Source organism: Rhinatrema bivittatum, chromosome 6 (genome assembly GCF_901001135.1).
Source record: "Rhinatrema bivittatum chromosome 6, aRhiBiv1.1, whole genome shotgun sequence".
Lineage (NCBI taxonomy): Eukaryota > Metazoa > Chordata > Amphibia > Gymnophiona > Rhinatrematidae > Rhinatrema > Rhinatrema bivittatum.
In genome coordinates, this window is record NC_042620.1 from 136,464,005 (window position 1) to 136,484,371 (window position 20,367).

Here is a 20,367-nt window from a genome sequence, read left to right on the forward strand (position 1 = left end):
GTCTTATCACATCTAGAACCCATTGATCTGATGTGATTCTGGTCCATTCCTTGAAAAACCGAGCTAATCTGGCCCTGATTTTCGGTACGGAGGAATGGACCGTCCGCACATCATTGTTCAGGTTTGCCCCCCTGCACATTCTGATCGGTTCCCGGACGACTGAAATGGCGCCTGCGAAAGGACTGCGAGTAACACTGTTGTCGATTTGCACCGTGGTGAAAGGAGGAAACCGAACCTCAAGAGACCCGAGGCCGACGATCACCGCAAAATCGAGAGTGAGAAGCCGGCACCCTCCTGGTCCTCGGTCTGTCCTCTGGCAACCAATGCACCTTATTCTCACCTAAAGACTCAATCAGATCTTCTAATTCTTTGACAAACAAGAGTTTGCCCTTAAAGGGCAGTGAACCCAACCAGGCCTTAGATGTCACATCCGCCGACCAATGACAGAGCCACAGTAGACACCTCGCGGATACCGCGGACACCATAGTTCTGGCCGATGTGCACAGCAAATCATAAAAGGCGTCTGCGCTATATGCAATCACTGCTTCTAAGCGCCCCGCTTGCCGAGCCTCCTCAGGCGAGAGAGATTCGTTAGCCAACAATTGTTGTGCCCACCGAAGGCCAGCACGTAAGGAAAAATTACTGCAAATAGCCACCCGAATTCCTAAAGCCGAGACTTCAAAAATCCTCTTAAGCTGTATTTCCAGCTTCCTATCCTGTAAATCCTTAAGCGCAGTACCCTCGGTCACCGGGATGGTGGTCTTTTTCGTGACCACAGCCACTGCTGAATCCATCTTCGGCATGCGCAACATTTCCAGGGCCTCCTCCTGCAAGGAATATAGCTTATCCATGGCCTTTACCACCTTCAGCCCCAAGTCAGGAGTGTCCCACTCGTTAAAAAGCAAATCGGAAGCAGAAAAATGTAAGGGAAAAGCAGAAGGAGGACCCCGAAGTCCTAAGACGCCCGGGTCCGTCGCTCCGAGACGTGACTCTTCCTGAGGCACCTGAATTCCTAATTCCCCAGAATTTCAGGGATAAGGGGCCCCAACTCATCCTTCCAGAATAGCCTAATTACCTTTGGGTCATCACTTTCCGTCTGTGAACCACGGGTACCCGTGGGCCCCTGATCTCCGTCCCCATCAACCCCCCTTGGGGGCTGGGACGGGAGGTCCTGATCCCCTTGAGGATTCTCCGGCTCATCGGTATCCGTGAAGGTATCCGGATCTCCCCTGGCTGTCCGAGGCCGGAGAGGCCGGGATCTGTCCGGGCCCCCTGTAACTGGAATGGCCTTTGACCGCTTCCCATGTCTACTGTCCGGAGCGGGATTATCCAGGGGCCTTTTTCTGGCCAGCCTACGGGCCTTAAAGGCCTTGTGCATCAATAAAACAAACTCTGATCCAAACGAAGAATCTGAGGATGCTCCGTCATCATCCCCCTCCGATATGCTGACATCCCCCGGCCTCGCAGGTCGGCCCCCCACCGGGACCCCGCGCTGGGGGGATAACTGCGGAGGAGGGTCGTCCTCCCCCCGATCCGCCGGAATCGCGGGCACCTCGGCTCCCCGAGGCGACAAAATGGCCACCGTTCCCGCCAAAACCGAGCTAGGAGGATTCAAAATGGCGGCCGTTCCCAGGCTGTCCGATAACGGACCGCCGCTGACCGCCGACTTGACCCCGGAGGACCCGGCGCGCGAAGGCTTACCGCCTCGCGTCCCGATTTGGGCCGAAGACCCTCCCTCTTCCCCTGAGACACAGGAGAAGCAAAGGCTCTCTCTGGACAGCTGCGCCTGCGCAGACCCGCAGGCCCGACAGGCAGAACGCCGCGGCATGCCCTGCCTCAGCGAAGGAGGGATAGAAAGAAAAAACCACACAACAAAACTCCCGTGAGCTATACGGAGCTTGGCCCCCCTCCCCGCCGGAAGAAAGGGACCCCGAGAGAACAAACAGAATAAGTAAACAACCTTACTTTTCCATTTTTTTTTTTTTTTTTAATCACGTTACTGGTCACTTCGGGTTCAAGTCCAACTGGGGGGAGTGAGCCAGGCCCCCTGGTGTCACCCCCAGTTCAGATAGATCGCCGGCATATGGGGATCCCCCACTCTTCAGCGGCCTCTGGAACCAGGGGGGATGGCTCCTCAGGACCTTGCAAACCCCTGGGAGGCGTAATCCTGGACCAGCAGGCAAGCTTCTGCGGTCCTTAAAACTACCCTGAATCTCTATTTCTTTTTTTTTTTTTTTTTAAACTAACTACCACCTAAAACTTAGGCCTCAGCTCAGACTGTAGGTTTTGCACTCTCTCCACCTGCTAGGAGACAGAAGAATACTGGCAGACTGTAGGTGGCACCAGCCTAGATACAGGCGGAGTTTTGGTTTGTAAACTTCTGTCTCCATCTGCTAGGGGGGGGCAAAACCCAGGAGTCTGGACTGATCCGAGTACATACAGGGAAGTACGTGCTTTCCATGCATTGCAGGTATTCAGGTGTAACCAGTCATGCGCATGTTTTATAATCTGCGTGCACCTAAAGGGGCAGATTTTAAAACAGTATGCGAGCGCGTACTTTTGTTCGCGCACCCAGCGCAAACAAAAGTACGCCGGATTTTAATAGATACACGCATAGTCACACGTATCTATTAAACTCTGGGTCGGCACGCTCAAGGCTGCACAAAATCGGCAGCCTGCACGCACCGAGCCACGCAGCCTGCCTCCGTTCCCTCCGAGGCCGCTCCGAAATCAGAGCGGCCTCAGAGGGAACTTTCTTTCCAGCGCCCCCCCCCCACCTTCCCTTTCCTTTCCTTCCCCTAACTAACCCGCCCCCCCCCCCGGCCCTAACTAATTCCCCCCCCACCTTTATTTCAAAAGTTACGCCTGCTCAAGGCAGGCGTAACTTGTGCGCCCGGGCCGGCTGATGGAGAGCCATGTTCCGGTCCGGGGGCTGGTCCAGAGGCCGCGGCCATGCCCCCGGAACACCCCTCGATGACGCGCCGGCCATGACACGCCCCCCAAGGAAAGCCCCAGGACTTACGCGTGTTCCGGGGCTTGCGCGTGCCGCCGAGCCTATGCAAGATAGGCTCGGTGCGCGCAAGGGTGGAAAGGGCAGCTTTTCGGGGGTTACGCGCGTATCTTACGCGCGTACCCCTTTGAAAATCTGCCCCAGTATGAACAGGTAATAAAATACTATAGTAGATCTCTGCGCAGCCATATATTCATGTACAGTATATGGAGCTGCGCAGTGTTGTTTGAAAGTTATCTGCAATGAAACTAAAATGTATATTCTAAACAAAATATTCCAAAAATAAACAAAAGGTGCTGTGTTGTCTACTAGTGTTGCAGAAATGATAAGTAGAATTGGTTATTATAAAGCAAAAAAAAAAAGACAGAAAGCATTCTAGTTTAACCTAAGGCATTACTTAGAATAAATTTTGAAAAAAATAAATTCTAAAAGTAGTGTTCTTTAAAAACCTAGAGAAGGAAGGTGTGCTAAGATGGCAGCTACCCAGTGAAACCCACAGATGAGGGTCAACTGAATGGCTGATTGAATCTTTTTATAAACTTAAATTTGTAGTCAAAATTAAATTTGTAGTCAAGATTAAACAAAGAATGCATTCTTACTATGAATGTTCCATCCTATTTTTCTAACTGGGGATCTCGGGATATGTACCCGTATCCGCCCTGGGTGCCAAATACTTTAGGTACGCCACCGGTCACAGCTCTTATTCCTGTCCTGCTAGGCCCCGCCCACAGAACTCTCTTTCACAAGGGGAGTTAAAGTAGACCAGACTGGGTGCTTGCACCTGTTTAAGGGGGGGACATAGGAGCACTGCATCACAGTCATACTTAAAGGATAACTTTCAAACAACTGCACGTGGCGGTATATACGCATGTGCAGAGTTTTACCACAGTATTTTATAACCCGTGTGTATGATATATACAAGTTTTATAAAATACACGTATCTCTACCTCCACAATATACGCGTGCAAATGTAGGCTTAGGCACAAACAAGTGCAAAGCATTGAAATCACATATCAACACATTGATCGTACATACTTTTCCTTACCTTTTTAAAAAATATACATGCAGTAAAGTAGGATTTACTCACGTAAGACCCGATTTACGCAGGTAAGTTGGCCAATTGTAAAACATGTATGCATAAATGAAATTAACCAGTTTATCAAGTAGCCCATCAGTTTGCCAAGTTTTCTCAAGGTCACCAAGCCCTTCCTGGTTCTTCAACGTGAACTGCCCCAGTTCACCCAGACCTCTCAAAATACATAATAAACACATTTAATATCACTTAAGCCAGATAAATATCAGATGTAAAAATATATGAGTAAATTGGAAAATGTACACCCATGTCTTTTACAATAGCAACTTACATGTGTAAGTGTTGGCCAACCCTGAAAGTCCCCTCGACAATCTTTTTACACTCGTATATGTGCATGCGAAAGTGAAAATATGCATCAATTTTCAACTTTTATAAAATATGGACTACGCGAGTAGAGGCTACATTTAGCTAATTTTTACATAGGTAATGTTTTGAAATTTCACCTTTAAGGAAATAAATCCAGCACAGTACCTGCCGAGTGACAAATGGATGCGGAGCATGGCAAGTGCTTTGAAAACATTCATGGCAGAGATGGAAATTTCTACATTCAGCACATCTAAAGGGATCAAAAATAATTTTATGGTAAATATTTTCCTTCTTTTCACATTAGACATATAGTATATTCAAGAATGGGAATTCCTCCTTGAAACAGTTTTAAATTCATTGTAAACCAGTCTTCAAATTAATTTGCAATACTCAACAATTCACGTACGATAAATGATTTTTATCGCGTAATATTAGTAACATCGCATATTTTCCCTAAAAACCCAACCCTATTAAAATGAGCTGTTTTGCATGCACTTTGCTTGCATAATTTTTTCAAATGCTCATGTCTACTTGGCTTGCCAAAAATAATGCAAGCCATGTTAATTTACAAAACGTTTGCTTCAACTCAGAAGTTGTAGCTAACTTTTTCCCGGGATATCGAGACATTAATGCATGTCCCAATGTTCTGATGCTGACGATTAAAAGTCCATCAGCAGCCCAAAACACTCCCCTATCCTAGCTGTATAAAATCCCCCCTGGGTGGGAAATAGGAAGCTGCCTATCCCTTCTGCTGCCTGTAGAAGCAGCCCAAAGTTATTAAAAAAAAAAAAAAAAATAGTTTTGTAAGTCGAGTGGCAATGCCTCACTTCCTTCTCATTTTCTCCCCTTGAATCCTAATCCCCCCCCCCCCCCCCAGTTCCAACCCCTATTACCCTTGCCCACCTTCTGGATCCCCTATACCTTTCAGTAGTGCCTTAGTGGTCATCCTTGTTGTCTAGTGGGTTCCAAAGCAACCCCTAGGCTCTGGGTTGGTCAATGCCATCTTTCAAAATAGCACTGCTTGGACTTCGCCCCTATCACGTGATGGGGCAAAGGCCGGTCAGCACCATTTAGGAAAATGGTGGCGCCAGCACAAAGGCTAGGGGGTGTTTCAGACCCCCACTAGACACCAGGGATACTAATTAGACCACCAGGCCACTACTGACATGTCTGGTGTCCGGAGGGTGGGCTAGTGTGGGGAGGATCGGAACTGCGGAGTTTAGATCAGTGGGGCAGATGACTTTGTTCAAGTGAAGGGATTTGGGGAACTAAGGGGGTCATTTTCCAAGCGGATCACACGTGATACCAAGATTGGGGCAGAGTCGGGGCGGCGTCAGCCCCGGAAGAGGAAGAGTCTGGGCGGCAACGGGGCTGACGCCGTGAAGACTTCGCTGACAGCAAAAGGTACGCTTTGTTTTTGCGATAGCTGGCAGCGATAGCCGGCAGCGTTTTGCGATAGCCGGCAGCGATCGCACCACGGAGGTGCGATCGCTGCCGGCTATCGCGGGACAGCCCCCCATTTCGCCCCCCCCGCCCTCCATTACCGCCGAATTCACTATGTCTTGCGGCATTAGAAAATCCAGCCCTAAGTTAGCAGGATAACTTTAGGATTGCATGAAAAAGCAGTCTTAAAGTTTGCAATCTGGCCAGCAGCTGAATTTGGATTTCATTATTATTGTAACTGCAAACTACAAATGTATTAACATTTAATGACAGTTAGAAATTACATACTTGTAACATTTTCCCTCTATTGGCAATGCTCTGCAGTTATTACAAGGGATTCCAAGATGTCTGTCTAGCCGCTCCTTCTCTGCAGCAGTTACTAGCTTGTTAGAATTCTTGAATTCTTCGACAAGAAGCTTGAATGGTAAAAATTCTTCCCTACAGAGGGGGCACTTGACCATGGAATCATATTCTGACTTAGTCTGATGATCAGCCCAGATCTTCATACATGCAATGTGAACATTGTTGCCACAACCAAATCTATAGAGGAGAAATCAGACCTCTCCAAAAATTAGTATGCCCTCTAGGATTAAACATAATAGACAGTGCACAAGAGGAGTATAACATAACACAACTAAAGATGAAATATGCCAAAAGTAATATTTAAACCAATATTGATCAAAAGAAATCCTTTAAATACATTCCTACATCAGCACTGCCAATTGGCATCAGGATTCACTATTGACCTCAAAAATATCAAGACATACTCATCAGATAGGAACACTCATGTAGCCACAGAAAGCGATAAACCAACATTAAGTAAAAACTATCTGGGATATTTAAACCACTGTTTATCAAAAGGAGAAATCCTTTGTAGGCACTTCTACATCAGCACTACCTGGGTAGCGCGCACAAATGTACGCCGTGCGCATACCTTTTAAAATCTGTCCCATAGTTTTGTAGGTAAAACTTACACATTCTTTTGAAAATGAACACTATGCACATAATTCCACAATCTACCCCACCCTTCTCCACTCACGTAGAAAATGTGAATACAGGCCTATGCTTGTACTTTTACCTGCATATCAGGTGGGCAATTTTTAAAAAGCCCATTTCTGTTACCCATGGAAAAGGCTTGGAAAATCACCCTCAATATGAAAATAAACATGGTTCTTAAATCACAGGTTTGCAAGTACATGACATAATTTTTCACTGCAGAAACCCTCATAGATAGATCCATTTATAGCACTTAAGGACGCAAGTTCCTCATCATTGGTTTATAAGATCTATCATGTGAATTGCTAGCATGAAGGAATGCACTAGAACAAGTATAGCCTACCTGCAATAAGTGACAGGGAGCTTTTTCTTCAGGAGTCCTTCCTGACAAATAGGACACACATCCTCCCAATCAAGATCTTTCTGCTTAATGCATCCTTCTTCCTTCTGCTGTGTTTTGTTAGCATTAGTAGGGGCGGCTGGGCGAGCAGTCTGTACTCGATGCAGTCCCTGGAGCACCTCATTGATTTCTCTTTCCACAAGGCCCAACTGAAATGCATCTTCAAAAACAAATTGCATTTGATTAATTAATTGATTATATCAGGTTTTTAAAAAAAATATAATATTAATACTGCGGTCCATATTCAAAAGATTACTCTGGTTAACCGTAGGAAATACCTGGACAAATCTTTGGTTTCAAAAATGTATCCCCTGTCCATTTAAATTTTGCCCAGGTAAAATGTAGTTGGATAAAAAGGAGGCGCTGGTGGGGATGTTCCAAGAGCGAGGCTTACTTTTAGCCAGTTAGCACTGATATTCAGCACTATCCGGATCGAGCTATCCAAGTAAATCTGGCTGTGCCGGAATGCTGTCCTAAAGTTTTCTGGGTAACTTTGATTGTAGTCAGGTATATATTCAGTGAAATGCGCATCCAGTCGTTTTCCGCTGAATATCCAAGAAACTTTCCCCGGCTAACTTTCCTGCTCCCTGGCTTACTCATTAGAAACAGAAACTTACGATTAAAATTGATCACGGCTATTAGAGTAATCATTATAAAAGGCTTGGCTTTTTTGTTAGGATGTTTGTTAGGAAATTGTAGAGGGAAGTGATAAGATGCTTTGGGATGTGACATGCAAGAGAATTAGCACCTCCTTAAATCAAAACACCAATATTTAGGCTATAAAGGACTCTATGACTATCGTAAATCCTAACTCATGGGGATCACCTGAGCCAGGAGAGGGACCATACAGAGGATTTGTTGGGGGCAGTAGGGGAGAGAAATCACTGCCCATTGGCTCCTTATTTTGCATGTAGAGGAAAGTGGATGAATTGAGACATAAGTTTACTAATGCAGACCCAAGAGAATTAGCACATTAGTTTGTTTTATCATTAATGAAACCTAAATGCGAAGAAAATTAAATGAACTGATTGGCATGCAAATACATGCTAATCAGCTAATGAGGCTGATGGGGCCTTCATCCCCACTGCTGGTACATATGAGAAAGGGCCAATGAGCTCCAAACAACTCCCCCCTCTCCCCGTGCACTTCCCATTTAGGTGTGATCCCTTTTCCCTTGATCTTCTTGGAAAAGACATCATCAGCAGGGGTAGCTCTTGAGGCAGGGGTGCTGACTCAATAGGATTCTGCCATGGGGATAATGCCTCAGCCAGGAGGGGGGCCACACAGGAGGTTTGTTGAGGTGAGATCGGCTCCTACTGGCACCTTCTTTTACATGTCAAGAAGGCTGAGGTCCCCATGGTCTGCTGCATTACTCTCACCAGACTAACACCAAAATGTAAGTACACTGCCCAGATGAGTGTTACTAGCAGCATTAGCTACTGCTGAAACCTGCTATTAATGCTCCAGGAGCTAAAGGCCTTACATCCTTTAGTATATTGGGTGTTAAATGCACAGCTAACTCTTCTGCATTAATGAATGATTTTCATGCAGTTGAACGAACATTCCTTAGTGTTTCCTCTAAAGTGAGCAACCTTAAATCCTTTTACATTTTAAATTCTTTAAGCTTTGTATATTAATACAGCAGCATCTTCTAGTTACATCCAAAAATGTTTGTTAAGATCCCACAAGTAGTCAGACTCTGGGACTGGCAGTTGGGATATATCCTTAGCAGTGTGGACAGAAGTACAAGAGGAATCTGGATGGACAAGTGATCTTTTTCTGCCATCATCTGTAAAATACCTTTTCCTTACAACCCAGAAATTTTCGGCATTTCTTCCTTCAGCTTTTTTTCTTCCTTTTAATGTTAAAACATTTTTCTTTTCTTGGCCAGTGCTACGATGTAGGACTTCCATGCTTTGGGTTTGCATTTCTGTGTAATACTTCTGAAATATCCTTAGGACTTTTCTTCTCATTCTTACTTTAGCCAATAGGCACTCACATTACATGTGAGTATTTAATTAATTTAATTTGAGTTAATTAATTAATTAATGTAATTAATTTAATTACATGTGAGTATTTAATTAATTTAATTTGTATTTTGTCTAACCAGTTATTCTTTCCTATCTCTTCCTTCTTCTCCAAGTTCTGTGACCCTTGTTAATTGTAACTGTTTCCTTCGATCACCACAGTTTTAATTTGATGTATTTAATGCACCCCGTTTCATGTAAACCAGCAAGATATGTCCTCATGATTGCCGGTATATAAAAACCTTAAATAAATAAATAAATAAATAAATAAATAAATAAAATGTAGCAAAGGGAGACATTTGGATTGAAACTGAGCACAATTTGAGAAGTGTACTAAGGTGGATCCTCAAAGAATGAAAGGGCAGTTTGGCCGGAGTGCCGGGCCGCCCGATACTAACGGGCGCGCCAGACAAGCTCCGGCAGCTTGACGCTGGAAGGGGCGGGTGCGGGGAAGGGAGGCTAGGGAGCCTGAAGGTTAATTTTGAATACTCCCTCGCGGCGCGATCGCATTGGCGGGCGCCGCAGGGAGTATCGGGACTTGGAGCATCATTTAAAGGGGCGGGGCTCTCTTCTTCCCTGGGTTCCTGGCTGAGCAGCGACCCTCCCTCCCTCCCGCCCTTGTTTTGTGATCAATTTTGTAATTAGACGGTTTTGGTTGATGTCACAGCTTTGACTGGCGGTTTGCCCGAGCCTATTTAGTGCCAGGTGGTGGCTCGACGGGGAGCTAGTTTAGGGCATCTACTGGCTGGAGCGATACCTGTTGGGCAATTGGCTCCTCTGGGCTTAGCTCCTTGCTGGCCGGTGGCGGGGGCTGGAATTTAGGCGGCGGGTGCTGCCTAACTAGGACTAGGCTGGGTGGCCTGTGGTTGGTTATCTTGTTGGTTGGTGGCGGATAACTGATGTTTTATGTTGTATAAGAGCTTGGGCTAATTATATTGGTTAATAAAGCTGCGGCCTGATAATTCCCATACCAGAGTGTTATGTCTTTTATTGAATATATTGTGAAAGGACGGTGAAAGAAGGTGAAGTTCTGGCTGCATCTGTTATTCTTTAAACATATCTTCTCCTACGTCTCAGAAATACAGGTGTCAAAGAACGGAAGAGATAACTTATCCAGAGATAGGAGGTCACTCTATATCTCACTCAATTTTGATTAGATGAAGGTAAACCAGACCAAATTCAAAGCCAATAAAATGAACCACTTTATATAAGGTCTGGTATACTGTAAAACCACATGCAAGCAACCAGCTATCACAATGGAGTTCAGCATCTAAAGTGCAGTAAAATGCTAACCACAAATGAAACTGGGCAGACTATATGGGTCAAATGCTTCTTACCTGCTGGTATATTCTCTGTTTCAGTTCTGACATATCCATCAGCGGGGTTACAAAACAACTAAAGTACAGTGTATGTGAAAACTAAGCTTCTGTTTTTTGGTTGTTCAGTTAGTACGCTAACTTTTGTGCTAGCTGTAGGGACAAGACAGGTACTCAGTTTCGGTTGGAGGCACGACTGCTTTAATTCATGTTTTATAACAATACCTATTTAAATACAGACCAAAATCTTACATTCTACATCTAGAAGGGTAGCCAGTTTAGTCTGTAGTAGCAAAAATGACCCAGAGGCTGGTGGCACCTTATAAATTAATAGATTTATTGTGGTGTAAGGTCCTTAAAAGCTTATGCTTTAATAAATCTACTAATTTATAAAGTGCCACGAGCTTCTGAGTCGTTTTTGCTACTACAGACTAAACTGGTTGCCCTTCTGGCTACCCTTGTCCTTGAAAGCTTATATCTCAATAAATCTGTCTTCCAGGAGCAGCTCAAGGCAATCTGCTGACTGAGGTGAGGGATGAGATGGTGCTCCCGCCCCCCAACACTCTCCCTCTCTCAAGGCACGGGGGGGGGGGGGGGGATTTCAAATGCTGTGGAAGGGGGAAAGCAGGGGCGTGGCAGATAGAGTGTCAGAGATCATATTTCTAGGAAGCTGGTGAACCTGCCATACTCCCAGGAAACTTCGGACCTGCCTCCCACCTTTTCCCCAGCATTTTCTCTTGGAGAAGTGTGAGATGGGTGAATGTTGGGGGTCTTTGTGTGGCAAGGGCATTAGGGCCACCCTAAGCAAATTTTACAGTCTTGTGCCAGTGCCAGTGCCCCCCCGCCCTCAGCACACACAATAAAAAATTCTGCATTTATAATAATCAATTTTACATGAAAAAGAATATTGAGGGTATAGTCTTCTCAGGTGAAAATATCACAACCCTGCAAAAAACTCACTTGGAATGCTTATGATATTATGCCTATAGTAATGCATTTTGGGTGTGGCTTTGCCTTCAGAAAGCCGAGAGTAAACTGAATTACAAATACAATATTGTAAGCCTCTTATACTAAAAGAGCACTAACTGCCAGTCCTCAAACAGTAAAAACCCTAACTATGAAAAGGCAACACCGCAAACATTAAACCTGGCCCTAAACATCAATATACCTTCTATTAGGAAAACAGAACAAGCCAGCCAACTATAGGTCACTACACAGAAACTATATGCCAGCACAGTTGTTAGAGTTGCAGGCGGTGAACTAAGGTAGTCAGGGTTCAAATCCTACTACTGCTCCTTGTGACCTTGGGTAAATCACTTCAACCTGCATTGCCTCAGGTATAAAACTCAGACTGGGAGTCCTCAGAGGATAGGGAAGTACTTGCAGTACCTGAATGCAATCCACTTTTAAATGCCTCCAAAAAGTGGAGTATAAATACATCTATATAAATAAAAATGTTAAATAGTTTGTACGTCGTCACCAACCGCTTAACCGAATGCGTTCAAATTTGCACACAACATTCACTTCCCATACAGGAAGGATCTTATACACTTACATTACATATAGGTCACACCTGTGACAGGTAATACAAGTTTAAAAATTGCTTACACAAAACAGAGACATCTGGTGGCCGTCAGCGCAAGCACAACCTCTTACACCTTTCACACACACTCACACACCACACACCTCCCCCACACAGGGCTATTGTCTTTCATTCACACTCCCTCATAACACACAGAAATCCACACTCATCACACCACACACCCCCACCCACACGCCTGCCAATGTCTCTTACTTCACCCACCCTCCCAAAACACACCAAAACACGAATTCCTGGCTGCTACATTGCGAAGCCACGCATTTCACACACCCTCCGAATTTAAATTAAAGTACCCTCTTCCACCCACCCACGCACTGCACTCCGATCACACACTACACCTGATACAAGTCCGTGCTTCTCCGCCGGCACCACAGGAACGGTCCGGAACACATCGCATTCAGTAGGGCCGATGGATGCCAGCAACCAAAATGGCGCCGGCGGACCTTGCCCTTACTATGCTATACGGAGACAACAATGATGTCGGTACACCATGTGACATAGTAAGGGCAACAGCCCGTCGGCACCATATACTCAGCGGACATTTGCCCTTACTAGATCAGGAATCATGACGCACCACTTTCACCGGTGAAGTTTTGCGACATGGCAGCCGGCGGAACAAACCCTAGCAGACACCCTCGCCACCGGCTGGCAGTTTACACAGGTAGCCGGGGAGGAGCACGGTGGGGGAATCGTTCTTATTTTCCGCTGCGCATTTTTCACGGGGGGGGGCACTGATTCTCCACATCTCCCGAGAGGGGGGCTGTAGCGTGGGTTGCTCTATTTCGCCTGGTTGGGGGGGGGGGAGGGGCCAGGAAGGCGTGCTTGCATATTTAAACTATTCTTTGCTGGTGCTGTTCATTTGGGGTAAAAAAACAAAACAAAACACAAACTGTAACCTTTAGTGCTCTGTTCTGTTTTTTCAACTTAACCAGGCTCAGTTACTGCACCAATTGCTTTCAAATTTGGACACAACCTTGCTTTCACTTTCGGCAAGGTTGTTCTCTATCTAGATTACATAGATGTCACACGGTTACAGAAAAAAACATGTTTTTACATGTGTGTGGGGAAAACAGCGACATCTGTTGGACAGACATGCAACACACGCATGCAACAACATGCGTGTGTTGCATGCGTGTGTTGCATGCAATGAAATGTGTTGCATACTAATGAAAAGAATAAATATGTCAAAACAGCCAATGAATAAAATATCCAATAATTAAAAACTCACCTAAATATTGCAAAACAGTAGACATATGAAATAACACCCAAAATTAAAACTAAGGATTAAAAAAATCTGCTCCCTATATCTCCATACCTGCATGTAAATCTGCTGTTTGAATATTGCTCTCTCTCAATATGGCTAAAAACATGCTCATTGCTACACACTGCATGTGCTTTTAGTTGCAATTAGGGGAGGCATTCATGGGGGTGTGTTTTTTGGGAGGATCTGAAAATAATGGGCCAGATTTTAAAAAGGTTACGCGCACAGGGCCTATTTTAAAAAGGCCCGGCGAAGCGCATAAAGCCCCGGGACGCATGTAAGTCCTGGGGCTTTACTAAAGGGGCGGTCCGTGGGCGGGGCAAGAGGCCTCCAACAGAGGCAGGGGCAAAACATAAAATAAAAATGTGTGGGGGGTGTTAGAGTAGGGCTAGGGGGAAGAAAGGATAGCAGAAGGGGTGGGAAGGTCAGGTTAGGGGGAAGGGAAGTTCCCTTCTGGGAGGGAACGGGAAAGGCAGTGCGGCTCGGCGCGTGCAAGGTGCACAATTGTGCGCCCCTTTGTGTGTGCCGACCCCTGATTTTATAACTTGCGCGCGCCTGTGCTATTAAGTTGACTTAGATAATAACCACCGCTATTACTAGCAAAGGTAACATGGAATAGACTTAGTTTTTGGGTACTTGCCAGGTTCTTATGGCCTGGATTGGCCACTGTTGGAAACAGGATGCTGGGCTTGATGGACCCTTGGTCTGACCCAGTATGGCATGTTCTTATGTTCTTAAGTTATAAAATCAGGTTTACATGTGTGCGCGCCAGGTAGCGTGCACACCTTTTTAAAATGTACCCCAATATGCGTACGTTTTATTTTCAATTCTACATGCATTACTTTGCAAAGAAAATTTGCCCACACAGTAGAAGGTGCAAATGTCCCTAGGTACTTTGTACCCATGATTAAGCTTCAATGTGAAAGTGTGCATACCCGAGGACTTTGTCTCAGTACAAACGGTTTGAAAATTCCCCCCCCCCCCAAAGAATTTGTAACTGTCATTATTGTTACAAAACTTGACCTTAGAGGGTGCATTTCCAAGTACTACAGGAATCAACTAAGAGGCTGATGTACTAACTCATGCTATTTACCACAGTTTAGAGGCCCATTTGCAAGAAATATAGCTACAGATGCAGATGAGCTTGAAGCTCATCTGCATCCACAGCAAACTTTGCTGTGGAATTTTTCACATGTTGTCATGATTGAGATCTTTGTGCATTTCCAGCCTTAGCATTGCACGATGCTGGCTCAGGATCTATGCAGCAGCAAGAGCTGTAAAAGATGCCTGGCAGCCCATGTGAAGCCCTTCCCCCACTCTCCAAAAGCATAAAAAAAAATAGCCTGGTGGGCCCAGTGGATCTCTCACCCTGACCCCCAAACCCCTAGTGGGCCATAAAAATGTGGAAAAACAATTCCTTAGGGAAACCCTGTTGCTGCCAAGCTCTGTCGCTGTGTCCCCCAAAAGCATTAAAATGTCTGTTTGAGGCACCCCCCATCCTCCACTTTTCCATCAAAGGTCTGGTCCTCTGGGGGCAGAAGCACTCTCTACTTGCTCCTGCCGCTGCCCCTCTGGTTGACCTCATGAGCTCCTACACACGAGGCAAAGGAGCTTAGGAGGTCATCTGGTTCCATTTTGAAACCCGCCACCGGCTGGGTAGAAGCAAGCAAGGATCAGTCCTGTCTCTAGAAGGACATCCCTTCAATGGGTTATGTTTTTGATGGGAAAGGGAGAAGGGAAGCCCCAAATGGGCATTTCAATGCATTCTGTGAGACACAGGGGTGGAGATGTTCTATGGAAATTATTTTCTCACTATTATGGCCAGCGAGCGGGCTCGAGGATTGGGATGGTGGTCCACTGGGACCATCAGGCAATTTTTGGATGCCCCTGAGAGTGGGGGACAAGGAGGCTTCACATAGTCTGCAAGGTCCCTTTAACAGCATTTGCTGCTGTATATGAAGCCTGGCTCCACTGTCCCAGCAGCAAAGATAACCACACCTCAGTGAGATGGGGTTATATTTTTTGTGAAAAGTTAAATATTGCAACGCCCCCTTTCACAAAATGTTGTTTTGTAAAGGGGGCTTCTCATGAAAAGTCATGCAAAATCCCCAATGATTAGTGTTTTAGTACATTTCAGGGCATTTTGCACTATTATCCGCATGAAGCCTCCTTTCACGAAATAACTTTGCAGCTTAGTATTCCAGTCTCTAATATGTTTTGTAAATGCAGCATGATTAAACATGTGCTTGAGATCCTACCAATAAGATGAAATGAAAGCAGACAACCAATTGTACTGCAGGTCTGCTAAGTGTATGAGAAAATGTACAAATTCAAATCAAACTTACAGTCATGATCTCTTCGAAGTTTGAACTTTTTCAGTAATACCCTAAAATTAACCAAAACAAGGTAATTTAGTTTAATTTTATTTCAAAAATATTATAGATGAATGGTAATAAATTAAAATCCCTTTCATACTACTGTAAGGAGCAGAGTAATGGACACAAATGTGAATATATGAATGGATGTGCTAACTGCTTTCATTCTAAATAAAGCAGACATTTTTGCATTGTACCATAGAGGCAATTTTGAACTGAACCACAAAAACTAAACCAAACTACTGCATCGTTTCTTGGTAACTGGATTCTGATAAACAGAATGCACAAAAACACAATACGATCCTATATTCAATCTTCTGATTAATGTTAAAATCTTTAAATGATAAAAGTATTCTTTATTTAGTAGCTGGGGGAAATTAGATTCTTTGTAGGTTGCGAGATCTTTTATTCCACCAATAAAGCTAACTGCAGTAACTTCTACTAGACATAGATTAGATAAACTTCAAAGATATCACAGGCTATGAGGAAAAAAACACCTCATTTATTGTGAATGGGAAATATTAATACTATCATGTAAAAGCACTAAAAACAGCTTTATCCATAGGATACATCTGGGCACAGAAGCGCAGAAGATGCTGCAAACAGAGGACAATGTAATGATGCATGGTATTTTGTGTGAGTTAGCGGCTGTTTTGCATATAATTTTGCAACAGATGCTAAAGAGCTCTGAGCTCATAAGCATCCACAGTTAAATTGTGCAAGGAATGTTTTGTGTATTTCCACTGCCAGGAACTTTGTATGTTCCCAAGACCCATGCATCGGCAACCAGTGTTAAAATGGCCTTGCATCTCATGTGAAGCACCCCTTTGCCTCCCGCCCCAGTGTACTGAGATATTCCCTGGAGGTCCCAGTGGACTCCCCCCCCCCCAGCTCTTTTTTGGCTGTAAATGTTTTAAAAAGATTCAAATCAAGCCCAGCCCTCTTCCTGCCCCACTCCCTTGTTCCCCAAAAAGCATCAAGAACCCATTTGAGGTCTATTCCTTGTCCACAACTCTCCCCGTTCCCCCAAAAGCTTAATCCATTGAAGTGGTAGTCTTCTGGAGGCAGCAGGGATCACCACTCGCTCCAGCCCTCCTGGCACCAGGTTTCAAAATGGTGCCGACTGACCACATGACATAGGAGCTCATGAGGTCAATAGGCAGCATTTTGAAATCTGGCACTGGCAGGGCTGGAGAGAGTGGTGATTGTGCCTGATGTCCACCCTTAAATGGAGGGGAGGGGGGCAGTTGGCACCTAATAGGTTTTTTGAACAGGGCTTGCTATTGGACATTTTTAAGAACATTTATGGCTCGGGAGAAGCTTGGGGGGTCAGGGTGGTAGAGTGACCACTAGGATCACCAGAGAACTTTTTCATACACCAGGGGGAGGGGCAAGGAGGGTGCATCACATGACATGGGTCACGAGGCCCCTTTAAATCCATATGGAGGTTTGCACAAACCGCAACATCCCAGGACTGACATATAAAACTAATTACACCTCATTGAGGTGTAGTTATTTTTTTACAAAAATGGGTCTGCCAAGTCCTTTTCACATGCCCATTTTCACAAAATTTCCCTGTAATGAGCTGCTTTGCCTGATTTAGCATTGTAGCAGCTCAGTACCGGGGAATAAACTTTTGCACGTAGCAGACTACACAGAAAACGTTTACTACTGCGAAGATCATTTTTGTGAAATGTTTTTGCAAAAAGGGATTTTCGTACAGAAAAAGTCATACAATACCTACAGTTTTTCATTTTTGCATATTTCTAGGTGTTTTGTGCTAGTTTCATGTGAAAACCCTATGCAGAAAAAATGTTCACTTTAGCACATCAGCCTCTTGGCAAATGTAATAAGTGAAGACCAAGGGATCATATTAATTCAAATTAAGATAATATTTCGACTATAGATTATTCTATCTTACATTTTATACGAGAAGATAAAGATGTAGTTTCATTTAAAAAAAAACAAAAACATACTGTATCTGGTAACTAAAAGATATACTGGCCAAATTCATCAGTCTTTTCTCATAGACTGAGGAAAAAAATCTCAATGAATCAGATCCATAATTCAAAAACTATTTTTTTGGGTACAGACACAAAATTATAAATTCTTTGCTGTCATCAGAAGAAAACATTTGTCCATTGCTTGCTCTTGGCTGGGTCATGGATTCTTAAAGGATTTGCAGGTACACATAACTTACCAGCATATATGCTTACAGAGGTCTTTTTCTTTCGCAAAAGTAGAACAGCTGCAAGAATGAGGATCCCCTAAGAATACCTTAGACATATATATATTAAAAAAAGAAAAGAAAGCCATTGTCACATATTGGAGATTATATTTAGATTCTAAGACAGGCTGATGCTCAAGTTCTGTAACTGTATGGAAAACACGTTTCACAATGAATTTAATTCAAGTTCTTCTTTTCTGTGGGTTAAAAAGCAAAATGCATCCATTGTCCTAAACACCCCAGTGGTACAAAGGAAATGTTTATTCATGAATTAACTATCACCAGTAAAGTAATACATGGGCTGAAAATAGTCATGGGGGCTCTCTCTCTTTTTTTTTTTTTTGTAAATATCTTTATTCAGGATGTATTGAAGAACAGTCATTACAATCGGTTAACAGTAAGAACATTATAGCCCAGATGTTCAATGTCCTGCACACATAAAATCCAGGCTTTACCTGTGTGGCTAGGACTTGTGTGTGCCGAGCCAATTTTCGAAGGGGTCCAGCCACACGCGTAAAGCCCGGTTCGCGCACAAGTGCCGGGCTTCTTCGAAGGGGCGGGTTGAGAGGGCGTAGTCTGGGGAGGAAGGGGTGTTTGGGACAGTGCCATTGTTCGCTGTCCCGAATACCTGGCTGCCAGCATGCGCAACTTACTTCAACTCGGAAGCTGAAGTAAGTTGTGAAATAACAACAAAAAAAGGAAAAAGGTAGGGTTTAGGGGGTGGGGAGGAGAAGGGAAGGGGAACGGAGTTTAGGTAGGGGGGTAGGGAAGTTCCCTCCCAGTCCATTTCTTAATTGGAGCAGACTGGGAGGGAACTGGGGAAGGCCAGAATGTGTTGCCGCACAGAAATTACAGAATCCCCCCCCCCCCCTTGCGCACGCCGCCAGCACATATGCGTGTGACTTATAAAATCCGGTACACATGTGCACTTGGCGCACAGATTTTCTACCATGAATGTCTGGAGCGCACATGGTAGAAAATTGGCACATCCATGTGTGCACGCCAGGAAGCGCGCCCACATGGGAGCACAAGCACAAAGTGGAAAATCTACCCCTATATTTTTTTCCCATAAATAGCCTTTTACCCCACCCATTACTCTCTTCCCCCTTCCCCAGAGCTATCCAAATGCAACCTAAAAACCTACATCAGAGCCTAAATGAGTTATAAGTAAATCTACACATACACAGATTGTATCTATAGGAGTAGAAGCAAATACTGGTATACAAGTATATATCACATGCCATATTATAATACAGTAATTCTGTCATAAAAATCGTTATGCGGAGATCTCATCAAGCTAGTGATAAAATACCAAGCCAAGTCCGATTCATCACTTTTACATCTTCACTTTCATGGAGGATACTCCGGCAGATTCCATTACATGAGTCCTAATGTTGCTAAACTTCATCTGAAGACAGAGAGAACTTGATCCTCTTTAGGTAATCGCTGACTATATGGATTCCAGGTTTCCAAGAAAATACTGTGTTGTTTCTCAAAAAAAAGTATGATAGTACGAAACTCCGTTTGAAACTTTTCATACATTTTGACATGCCACAATGGCAGATCAGGCGGTTTGCCTTCAAACCACTACAGCAAAATGTATCACTTAGCAACAAGCACAGCTTTAAGCAAGCCAAGCTTGTGGGAATATTTTAAAAACATATGAGTTATACTGAGACCCAAAAGAAAGAAGGAATTAGTCATAAGTACCGGGTATTTAGTCATGCCCATTAAAGCCCCAATAAGAGAGTGCCAGGACAGCCCAATCTTCGGACAGTCCCATATACAATGAATAAAGTTTGCTTTTTCATTAGAACATTTCCTGCAGGCTTTAGAATTTGGATAACCTACTATGTAAGCCTGTGTTGGAGTTATAATTATTCTCTGGATGACATGAAATTGTAGTTCTCTGAGAATTAAATTTTCAGAAAGTTTGGAATCAACTTTAAACTTTCTCTGTCATCTTTGTGAATGTCACAATTTAGATCAGTTTGCCATTTTTCCACTAATACTTCTAATCTCTGGTATTTAATAACACTATGGATATAGCAGTATATCATGGATAAGGAGAAATGGTTCCTTTATAAATTTGTATTCATGTTTTAAATGTTAATGGCATGGACACCGAATTTAGTAAAAATAAAATGTAATGTTGAATTTGGAAATAAAGAAAACGGTCTAAATTACACAAGTGCATCTTTTGTTTACATTCTATAAATGACTGTAATTTTGTCTCCTCTGGTATAAGAAAATTGAGATAGTCTGGAATCCTTGCATATGCAACTCCTGGTACCTATTATGCATGTCCCCTGG

The 20,367-nt window shown here is 44.1% G+C and overlaps 1 protein-coding gene across 2 annotated transcripts in view; it reads right to left on the reverse strand.

Annotated features, from left to right (window-relative positions):
- ZSWIM2 (zinc finger SWIM-type containing 2) overlaps positions 1-20,367 on the reverse strand; it is a 71,422-nt gene that overhangs the window by 29,513 nt on the left and 21,542 nt on the right. For both annotated transcript variants that reach the window (XM_029605970.1, XM_029605968.1), the window contains exons 3-7: positions 18,028-18,104; positions 15,798-15,838; positions 7,192-7,408; positions 6,141-6,392; positions 4,575-4,659 (exon numbers count right to left, since the gene is read on the reverse strand). In XM_029605970.1, coding sequence (XP_029461830.1) covers positions 4,575-4,659; positions 6,141-6,392; positions 7,192-7,408; positions 15,798-15,838; positions 18,028-18,104 — 672 coding nt within the window. The remainder of the gene's footprint in view (positions 1-4,574; positions 4,660-6,140; positions 6,393-7,191; positions 7,409-15,797; positions 15,839-18,027; positions 18,105-20,367) is intronic.